Source organism: Panulirus ornatus, chromosome 41 (genome assembly GCF_036320965.1).
Source record: "Panulirus ornatus isolate Po-2019 chromosome 41, ASM3632096v1, whole genome shotgun sequence".
NCBI classification, from domain to species: Eukaryota; Metazoa; Arthropoda; class Malacostraca; order Decapoda; family Palinuridae; genus Panulirus; species Panulirus ornatus.
In genome coordinates this window covers 11,024,279-11,035,773 of record NC_092264.1, presented here as the reverse complement: position 1 = coordinate 11,035,773, position 11,495 = coordinate 11,024,279, and the positions used below count along the sequence as shown (strand labels likewise).

The 11,495-nt window shown below is 53.1% G+C and overlaps 1 protein-coding gene across 1 annotated transcript in view; it reads left to right on the top strand.

Annotated features, from left to right (window-relative positions):
* Positions 1-206: 206 nt before the first annotated feature.
* The window catches only part of LOC139761676 (venom protease-like), a 70,173-nt gene continuing 58,884 nt past the window's right edge, over positions 207-11,495 (top strand). Inside the window, exon 1 of the mRNA XM_071686002.1 lies at positions 207-412. Coding sequence (XP_071542103.1) covers positions 337-412 — 76 coding nt within the window. The 5' untranslated portion in view covers positions 207-336. The remainder of the gene's footprint in view (positions 413-11,495) is intronic.

Below are 11,495 nucleotides of genomic sequence, written 5' to 3'. Positions count from 1 at the left end.
TTAATTACATGTTAAAATTCCTTCAGGGTTTATTATGAAGCCCCTTCCAAGTTACATCATAACAGCAAACTTTGAATTGTCAATTACAATTACTTTATTATTTTGTTATGTTCATCTAAAACTGCGGATACAATTACTTAGGAGTATGTCATTGATTTTATCCATCTATTCAGCTTTATTCATAATTACATTTACTCCAAGCCAGATTGGAGGATATTGAAGTTGATGGCATCTATGTGTTACCACCGGTGGCAGGAGTATATAAATAGGCTGTGAGATGGGTTGACCGGTCACTTCCTTTGTTGATTTCATTCACCACAGAGTCGTATAGTCGTCATGAGAAAGGGTTCGCAGGTATCACTGTTGTTGGTGGCTGTTGCAGTGGCCACTGTGGCCAGGACACGAGCTCAGAGTGAGTACTCTCGATTACTGTGTATATATATCTCATAGACTCACTGTTAGCATTCATGGCCAGCACGTACATATCGGGTTAAGTTCTTTATCAAACACATGACCATTGTGGCCATCACTCCAACACAGGGTGGGGTAAGGACTTTGACCAACACATGGTCACTGTGGCCATCCAACAAGCAGGGTGAGGAAAACACATTGGGCAACACGTGGCCACTGTGGCCATCCAACCATCAGGGTGAAGAAAACGCTCTGGGCAACACATGGCCACAGTGGCCACCACTCCAACGCAGGGTGAGATAAATACTCTGGTAAACACATGGCCACTGTGGCCATCACAGCAACACATAATGAGGTAAGTATTCTAGCCATCATATGGCCACTGTGGCCATCACCGCCAACACAGGATTCGATCAGTACTCTGGCCAACACATGGCCACTGTGGCCATCATCTGGCCAACACAAGATAATCATAAGTCATGGTTACTAAACACAAAAGCATAAAACGATTTCTCTGGTGTTCAACGTGGTGGCTAGAAGGTGATCTCTGATGTTCAACGTGGTGGCTAGAAGGTGATCACTGGTGTTCAACGTGGTGGCTAGAAGGTCATCTCTGGTGTTCAACGTGGTGGCTAGGTCATCTCCTGTGTTCAACGTGGTGGCTAGAAGGTCATCTCTGGTGTACAACGTGGTGGCTAGAAGGTGATCTCTGATGTTCAACGTGGTGGCTAGAAGGTGATCTCTGATGTTCAACGTGGTGGCTAGAAGGTCATCTCTGGTGTTCAACGTGGTGGCTAGAAGGTGATCTCTGATGTTCAACGTGGTGGCTAGAAGGTCATCTCTGGTGTTCAACGTGGTGGCTAGAAGGTGATCTCTGATGTTCAACGTGGTGGCTAGAAGGTCATCTCTGGTGTTCAACGTGGTGGCTAGAAGGTGATCTCTGATGTTCAACGTGGTGGCTAGAAGGTGATCTCTGATGTTCAACGTGGTGGCTAGAAGGTGATCTCTGATGTTCAACGTGGTGGCTAGAAGGTGATCTCTGATGTTCAACGTGGTGGCTAGAAGGTGATCTCTGATGTTCAACGTGGTGGCTAGAAGGTCATCTCTGATGTTCAACGTGGTGGCTAGAAGGTCATCTCTGGTGTTCAACGTGGTGGCTAGAAGGTCATCTCTGATGTTCAACGTGGTGGCTAGAAGGTGATCTCTGATGTTCAACGTGGTGGCTAGAAGGTGATCTCTGGTGTACAACGTGGTGGCTAGAAGGTCATCTCTGGTGTTCAACGTGGTGGCTAGAAGGTGATCTCTGGTGTACAACGTGGTGGCTAGAAGGTCATCTCTGGTGTTCAACGTGGTGGCTAGGTCATCTCCTGTGTTCAACGTGGTGGCTAGAAGGTCATCTCTGGTGTTCAACGTGGTGGCTAGAAGGTCATCTCTGGTGTTCAACGTGGTGGCTAGAAGGTCATCTCTGGTGTTCAACGTGGTGGCTAGGTCATCTCCTGTGTTCAACGTGGTGGCTAGAAGGTGATCTCTGGTGTTCAACGCGGTGGCTAGGTCATCTCTGGTGTTCACCGTGGTGGCTAGAAGGTCATCTCTGGTGTTCAACGTGGTGGCTAGGTCATCTCTGGTGTTCACCGTGGTGGTTAGGTCATCTCTGGTGTTCAACGTGGTGGCTAGGTCATCTCTGGTGTTCAACGTGGTGGCTAAAAGGTCATCTCTGATGTTCAACGTGGTGGCTAGCAGGTCATTTTTGGTGTTCAACGCGGTGGGTAGAAGGTCATATCTGGTGTTCAACGCGGTGGTTAGGTCACCTGTGGTGTTTAACGCGGGACGGGGCAGTGTGGGGTGGGGCGACTCGGGGCAGTGCTGGGCGGGGCGATGTGGTGCGGGACGGGGCAGTGTGGGGTGGGGCGGGGTGGGGTGGTGCTGTGCTGGGCGGTGCGGTGCGGGATGGTCCGGGGCGGGGCGGTGCTGAGCGGGACGATGCGGTGCAGGGTTGGGTGGTGCGTTGCGGGGCTAGGCGGTGCTGGAGGGACGGGGCGTAGCTGGGCGGAACGGGGCGGTGCGGGATGAGGTGGTGCGGTGCGGGTCGGGGCGGTGCGGGTCGGGGCGGTGCGGGGCGGGGTGGTGCGGGGCGGGGCGGTGCGGGTCGGGGCGGTGCGGGTCGGGGCGGTGCGGGGCGGGGTGGTGCGGGGCGGGGCGGTGCGGGTCGGGGCGGTGCGGGGCGGGGTGGTGCGGGTCGGGGCGGTGCGGGGCGGGGTGGTGCGGGGCGGGGCGGTGCGGGTCGGGGCGGTGCGGGTCGGGGCGGTGCGGGGCGGGGTGGTGCGGGGCGGGGCGGTGCGGGGCGGGGTGGTGCGGGGCGGGGTGGTGCTGGGCGGGGTGGTGCTGGGCGGGGTGGTGCGGGGCGGGGCGGTGCTGGGCGGGGTGGTGCGGGTCGGGGCGGTGCGGGGCGGGGTGGTGCGGGGCGGGGCGGTGCGGGGCGGGGTGGTGCGGGGCGGGGTGGTGCGGGGCGGGGCGGTGCGGGGCGGGGTGGTGCGGGTCGGGGTGGTGCTGGGCGGGGTGGTGCGGGTCGGGGCGGTGCGGGGTGAGGTGGTGCAGTGCGGGTCGGGGCGGTGCGGGGTGAGGTGGTGCGGTGCGGGTCGGGGTGGTGCGGGTCGGGGCTGTGCGGGGCGGGTTGGTGCGGGTCGGGGCGGTGCGGGGCGGGGTGGTGCGGGGCGGGGCGGAGCGATGCGGGACGGATCGGTGCGGGGTGAGGTGGTGCAGTGCGGGTCTGGGCGGTGCGAGGTGGGGTGGTGCGGGTCAGGGCGGCTCGGGTCGGGGTGGTGGGGGGCGGGGCGGGGTGGTGCGGGTCGGGGCGGTGCGGGGTGAGGTGGTGCGGTGCGGGTCGGTGCGGGCCGGAGCGGTGTGGTGCGGGGCGGGGCGGTGCGGGACGGTGTGGTGCGGGGCGGGGCGGTGCGGGCGGAGCGGTGTGGTGCGGGGCGGGGCTGTGCGGGACGGAGCGGTGTGGTGCGGGGCGGGGCGGTGCGGGACGGAGCGGTGTGGTGCGGGGCGGGTCGGTGTGGTGCGGGGCGGGTCGGTGCGGGACGGAGCGGTGTGGTGCGGGGCGGGTCGGGGTGGTGAGGAAGCTGATTCATGATTCGTTTTGGAAATCGTTTTTTGTTTCCGGATGCCTTTATCTTGTTCATTGTTTATGTCTCTTTGGGTCACTTGTAAAATGTTAAGGTTTTACTGTTTAAGTCTAAGGTCATACCCTATGTAAACACACACACACACACACACACACACACACACACACACACACACACACATACACACGCACACACACACACGCAGACACACACAGACAGACAGACTGACTGACAGACAGACAGACTGAGACAGACAGACAGACAGACAGACTGACAGACAGACAGACTGAGACACACACACACACACACACACACACACACACACACACACACACACATTATATGTATATATATATATATATATATATATATATATATATATATATATATATATATATATATATATATATATATATATATGTATATATATATATATTTACGAACATGTGTGTGTGTGTGTGTGTGTGTCCACATGTTCGTATATATATATTGTGTGTCTTTGTGTAGGGTGGTGTTGTACTTCTTGTTTGGACGAGGATTAGGGTCTCCCACTGCTAACAGCTCGGACCTCACTTCCCTGACCGAGTTATTTGTCTGAGTATTCCTGTTTTGAAGCAGATGTTGACCAGTCCTCCAGCACCCGAACCCTTATCAGTGGCGTCAGGTCAGGTCGTGGGGCCAGCTACGGGGTATGTCATCCCGTACATTCGCTGCTGTCGTAAACAAGGGAACAAAGGAGGTTGAACTCTACGCAAGATGAGGGCCGGACCTTAGGCCTCCTCCAGCCAATCACGTCGGGATGAGGGCGTGACAATCAGTCTCTTGACCAATCAAGGGTAATTGTGGTCATTCCAACCTATCGTAGCCATAGGTGGTGGGTCAAGGCGAGGCTAGCTGTTCCTGCCTTGCTGGTCCTTCAGATAAAAGTCTCAGACGATCGCCTGGGAGTCGATTCCTTCAGCAGTCCCCAGCCCAGCAAGGTAATGTAGGCTTTCCCTGTCTCGAACCCCGTAGCCACCGCTACCCTAGATTGTAAGATGTTTACCGTGTCACGTCAGGTTTAGCTAAGTGTAAAGATATCAAAACTTGTCACATAATTGCCCAACGAATGTCCTGTGTCATGCTTTTATAGTCAGATTGTCATAAACGAAAGAGATCTCCTGGTTTGAAATCTTACCTGGAATGTAGAATGTGGAATATTGAATGTTAAGTGTTAACGAGAGTGTTTGTACCCGATTAATGTGCTTGTCATCTTGTATTCTTATTTCTTGTATTATATTTAGATTTAACCCGGGTGTTTGCTTTAACCCCATAACGTTAAGATTGTGTTATCCTGTGTTGTGTACCGTAACAAATCTAATGTCCCTGCAAAGACAAGTATCAGTATAGTATTTGTAACTTATATATGTAATTGGTGACCTTGCTAGAATAGGTATTGAGTTCGTAACAAATATATATTTTTTTTTCTTTCTTTTTTTTTTGCTTTGTCGCTGTCTCCCGCGTTTGCGAGGTAGCGCAAGGAAACAGACGAAAGAAATGGCCCAACACACCCCCCATACACATGTATATACATACGTCCACATACGCAAATATACATACCTACACAGCTTTCCATGGTTTACCCCAGACGCTTCACATGCCCTGGTTCAATCCACTGACAGCACGTCAACCCCGGTATACCACATCGATCCAATTCACTCTATTCCTTGCCCTCCTTTCACCCTCCTGCATGTTCAGGCCCCGATCACTCAAAATCTTTTTCACTCCATCTTTCCACCTCCAATTTGGTCTCCCACTTCACCTCGTTCCCTCCACCTCCGACACATATATCCTCTTGGTCAATCTTTCCTCACTCATTCTCTCCATGTGCCCAAACCATTTCAAAACACCCTCTTCTGCTCTCTCAACCACGCTCTTTTTATTTCCACACATCTCTCTTACCCTTACGTTACTTACTCGATCAAACAACCTCACACCACACATTGTCCTCAAACATCTCATTTCCAGCACATCCATCCTCCTGCGCACAACTCTATCCATAGCCCACGCCTCGCAACCATACAACATTGTTGGAACCACTATTCCTCCAAACATTCCCATTTTGCTTTCCGAGATAATGTTCTCGACTTCCACACATTCTTCAAGGCTCCCAGGATTTTCACCCCCTCCCCCACCCTATGATCCACTTCCGCTTCCATGGTTCCATCCGCTGCCAGATCCACTCCCAGATATCTAAAACACTTCACTTCCTCCAGTTTTTCTCCATTCAAACTTACCTCCCAATTGACTTGACCCTCAACCCTACTGTACCTAATAACCTTGCTCTTATTCACATTTACTCTTAACTTTCTTCTTTCACACACTTTACCAAACTGAGTCACCAGCTTCTGCAGTTTCTCACATGAATCAGCCACCAGCGCTGTATCATCAGCGAACAACAACTGACTCACTTCCCAAGCTCTCTCATCCCCAACAGACTTCATACTTGCCCCTCTTTCCAAAACTCTTGCATTTACCTCCCTAACAACCCCATCCATAAATAAATTAAACAACCATGGAGACATCACACACCCCTGCCGCAAACCTACATTCACTGAGAACCAACTACTTTCCTCTCTTCCTACACGTACACATGCCTTACATCCTCGATAAAAACTTTTCACTGCTTCTAACAACTTGCCTTCCACACCATATATTCTTAATACCTTCCACAGAGCATCTCTATCAAAACTATCATATGCCTTCTCCAGATCCATAAATGCTACATACAAATCCATTTGCTTTTCTAAGTATTTCTCACATACATCATCTTCAAAGAAAACACCTGATCCACACATCCCTCTACACTTCTAAAACCACACTTCTCTTCCCAATCTGATGCTCTGTACATGCCTTCACCCTCTCAACAATACCCTCACCATAAAATTTACCAGGAATTAATCATACAAACATATACCTTCTAATTTTGATTTACTCACATTTATCCCTTTGCCTTTGTACAATGGCACTATGCAAACGCATTCCGCCACAATCCTCAGGCCTTCACCATGAGCCATACATTCAAAGACTATCCTTACCAAAACCAACAACACAACACACACACACACACACACACACAAAATCAGACACACACACACAAACACACGACAAATACAAAGTGCATATGAACGCGCGTATATGTGGTGTGTGTGTGATGTGTTGTGGATCTTCCTCGTGTATGACGTTACCAGGTATGTGGAAAAGCCCCACTAATGTGTTTGTGCTGGAAGGTACGTCGATTGATCAACAACAGCTAAGACGTATTTCATTTAACTGTCGCACAAGAAATTAAACGAAATCGAGGTATGCCTTAATACAGAGGATACAGGAAGACGTTTTGAAACTAGTAAATGATTTATGGTCCATTACAATTTTCAGTTACAATTAACACCCAAATTCAAATTACAAATATATTTTACAATTATTTATCCTCCATAATATCAAAAGTATGATTACATTTGCAGAGCATGAAATGAAGTTAATTAAATTTTAAAATTCCTTCAGGTTATAAGCCCCATCCAATTACAAATCATAACATCAAACTTTGAATTGTCAATTATCAATTAACTTTAATTATTTTGTTATGTTCATCTAAAACAGCGGATACAATTACTTAGGAGTAATGTCTTGATTTTATCCATCTATTCCAGCTTTAATTATAATCACATTTACTCCAAGCCAGATTGGAGGATATGGAAGTTTGATGCATCTATGTGTTACCAAACCAGTAGGCAGGAGTATATCAACAGGCAGTGGAGATGGTTTGACCGTCCACTTCCTTTGTTTGTTTCATTTCACCACAGAGTCGTATAGTCTCATGAGAAAGGTTTCGCAGGTATCACTGTTGTTGGAGGGCTGTTGCAGTGGCCACTGTGGCCAGGACACGAGCTCAGGTGAGTACTACTCGATTAACTGGTAATATATAATGGGGGCGGGGGGGGGGGGGGGGGGGGACGACGGGAGGGGGGGGGGGGGGGGGGGGGGGGGTTGGGGGTGGTGGGGGGGGGGGGGGGGGAACTCACTGTTAGCAATCATAGGCCACACGTACATATCGGGTTAAGTTCTCTATCAAACACATGACCATTGTGCCATCACTCCCAACACAGGTGGGTAAGGACTTTGACCAACACATGGCCACGGTGGCCATACCAACAAGCAGGGTGAGGAAAACACATTGGGCAACACGTGCCACTGTTGCCCACCAACCATCAGGGTGAAGAAAACTCTCTGGGCAGCACATGCCACAGGGGCCACCAATCCAACGCAGGGTGAGATAAATACTCCCTGGTAAACACATGCCCCTGTGGCCATCACAGCAACCACATAATGAGGTAAGTATTCTAGCCATCATATGGCCACTGTGGCCATCACCCCCGCCAACTCAGGATTCGATCAGTACTCTGGCCAACTAACATGGCCACTGTGGCCACAACTGCAAACACAGATACATAAGCTCATGGTTTCTAAACACAAAAGCATATAACGATTTCTCTGGTGATTTCAACGTGGTTGGCTAGAAAGGTGATCTCTGATTCACACGGGTGGCTAGAAGTGATCACTGGTGTTTCAAGCGTGTGGCTAGAAGGTCATACTCTGGTGTTCAACGTGGTGGCTAGGGTCACTCCTGTGTTCAACCGTGGTGGTAGGAAGGTCATCTCTGGTGTTACAACTGGTGGCTAGAAGTGATCTCTGATGTTCAACGTGGTGGCTAGAAGGTGATCTCTGATGTTCAAGCGTGTTGGCTAGAAGGTCATCTCTGGTGTTCAACGTGGTGGCTAGAGAGGTGATCTCTGATGTTCAACGTGGTGGCTAGAAGGTCATATCTGGTGTTCAACGTTGTGGCTAGAAGGTGATCTCTGAAGTTCACCGTGGTGGCTAGAAGGTCATCTCTGGTGTCAAAACGAGGTGGCTAAAAGTGATCTCTGATTGTCTACGTGGTGGCTAGAAGGTGATCTCTGAGTTCAAACGTGGGGCTAGAAGGTTGATCTCTGATGTTCAACGTGTGGCTAGAAGGTGAATCTCTGATGTCAACGTGGTGGCTAGAAGGTGATCTCTGAAGTTCAACGTGGTGGCAATAAGGTCATCTCTGAGTTTCAACGTGGTGGCTAAAAGGTCACTCTGGTGTTCAACGTGGTGGCTAAAGGTCATCTCTGATGTTCAACGTGGTGGCTGAGAAGTGGATCTCTGATGTTCAACGTGGTGCTAGAAGGTGATCCTCTGTGTACAACGTGTGGCTAGAAGGTCATCTCTGGGTGATCAAACGTGGTGGCTAGAAGGTGATCTCTGGTGTACAACGTGGGGCTAGAAGGTCATCTCTGGTTGTTCAACGTGGTGGCCTAGGTCCATCTCCTGTGTTCAACGTGGTGGCTAGACGTCATCACTGGTGTTATCAACCGTGGTGGCTAGAAGGTCATCTCTGGTTTCAAACATGGTGGCTAGAAGGTCATCTCTGTGTTCAACGTGGTGGCTAGTCCATCTCCATGTGTTCAACGTGGTGGCTAGAAGGTGATCTCTGGTGGTTCAACAGCGGTGGCTAGGTCATCTCTGGTGTTTCACGTGGTGGCTAGCAGGTCATCCTCTGGTTGTTCAACGTGGTGGCTAGGTCATTCTCTGGTGTCACCGTGGTGGTTAGGTCATCTCTGGTGTTCAACGTGGTGCTAGGTCATCTCTGGTGTTCAACGTGATGGCTAAAAGGTCATCTCTCGATGTTCACGAGGTGGCTAGCAGGTCCATTTTTGGTGTCAACCGGTGGGTAGAAGGTCATCACTGGTGTTCAACAGCGGTGTTAGGTCACCTGTGGTGTTTTTAACGCAACCGCGGGGACGGGGCAGTGTGGTGGGGCGACCTCCGGGGCAGTGCTGGGCGATTGATGGCGTTCATGTGGTGCGGACGGGGCAGTGTGGGGTGGGGCGGGGTGGGGGGTGGCTGTGCTGGTCGGTGCGGTGTCGGATGGTCCGGGGCGGGGGAGCCGGTGCGAAGCGGGACGATGCTGCGGTGCAAGGGTTTGGGTGGTTGCGTTTTGCGGGGCCTAAGCACGGTGCTTGAGGTACAGGGCGTACTGGGCGGAACGGCGGTGCGGGATGAAAGGTGGTGCGGTGCGGGTCGGGGCGTGCGGGTCCGGGGGCGTGCGGGTACGGGGGTGGTGGCGGGCGGGGCGGTGCGGGTCCGGGGCGGTGCGGTCGGGCGTGTCGGGCGGGGTGGAGCGGGCGGGGCGGTGCGGGGCGGGGCGGTGCGGGGCGTGGTGGGTGCGGGTCGGGGCGGTGCGGGGCCGGTTGTGCGGGCGGGGCGGTCGGGTCGGGTCGGTGCGGGTCGGGGCGGTGCGGGGCGGGGTGGTGCGGGGCGGGGGCCCGGTGCGGGGCGGGGTGGTGCGGGGCGGGAGTGGTGCAGGGCGGGGTGGTGCTGGCGGGGTGGTGCGGGGCGGGGCGGTGCTGGTGCGGGTGGTGCGGTTCGGGGCGGTGCGGGGCGGGGTGGTGCGGGGCTGGGCGGTGCGGGGCGGGGTGGTGCGGGGCGGGGTGGTCGCGGGGCGGGGCGGTGCGGGGCGGGGTGGTGCGGGTCGGGGTGGTTGCTGGGGCGGGGTGGTAGCGGAGTCGGGGGCGGTGCGGTAGGTTTTTGGTGCAAGTGCGGGTCGGGGCGGTGCGGGGTGAGGTGGTGCGGTGCGGGTCGGGTGGGCGGGTCGGGGCTGTGCGGTGCGGGTTGAGGTGCGGGTCGGGGCGGAGCGGGGCGGGGTGTGCGGGGCGGGCGGAGGATGCGGACGGATTCGTGCGTGGTGAGGAGGTGCAGTGCGGTCTGGGCGGTCGAGGTGGGTCGGCGGGTCCAGGGCGGCCTCGGGTCGGAGTGGTGGGGGGGGGCGGGGGCGGTGGTGGGCGGGTCGGCGGTGCGGGTGAGTGGTGGCGGTGCGGTCGTGCGGGCCGGAGCGGTGTGGTGCGGGGCGGGGGCGGTGGCGGGAACGGAGGTGGTGCGGGGCGGGGCGGTGCGGGGCGGAGCGGTGTGGTGCGGGGCGGGGCTGTGCGGGACGGAGCTGTGTGGTGCGGGGCGGGGGCGGTGCGGGACGAGGCCGGTGAGGTGCGGCGGGTCGGTGTGGTGCGGGCGGTTCCGGTGCGGGACGGAGCGGTGAGGTGCGGGGCGTGTCGGGGTGGTTGAGAGAAGCGAATCATGATTCGTTTTGGAAAACGTTTTTTGTTTCCGGATGCCTTTATCTTGTTCATTGTTTATGTCTCTTTGGTTCACTGTAAAAAGGTTTCAGGTTTTACTGTTTAAGTCTATAGGTCATACCCTATGTAAACACACACACACACACACACTCACACACACACACACACACACACACACACATACACACGCACACAAAAACACACACGCAGACACACACAGACAACAGACTGACTGACAGACAGACAGACTGAGACAACAGACAGACAGACAGGACTGCAACAGAACAGACTGAGACACACACACACAAGAGCACACACACACCACTAACACACACACACACACACACATTAATGTATATCTATATATAATATAATATATATATAATATATATATATATATATATATATATATATATATATATATAATATGTATATAAATATAATTTACGAACATGTGTTGTAGTTGTGAGTGTGACCACATGTTCGTATAAATATATTATTGTGTCTTTGTGTAGGTGGCTGTTGTACTTCATGTTGGACGAGGATTAGGTCTCCCACGCTAACAGCTCGGACCTCACTCCCTGACCGAGGTTATTTATCTTAGTAATCCTGTTTTTTTGAAGCAGATGTTGAACACAGTCTCCAGAACCCGAACCCGTATCAGTGAGTCAGTCAGTCGTGGGGCCAACAACGAGGGATGTCATCCCGTTCATTCGCTACTGTCCGTAAACAAGGGAACAAAGGAGTGTTGAACTCTACGCAAGATGAG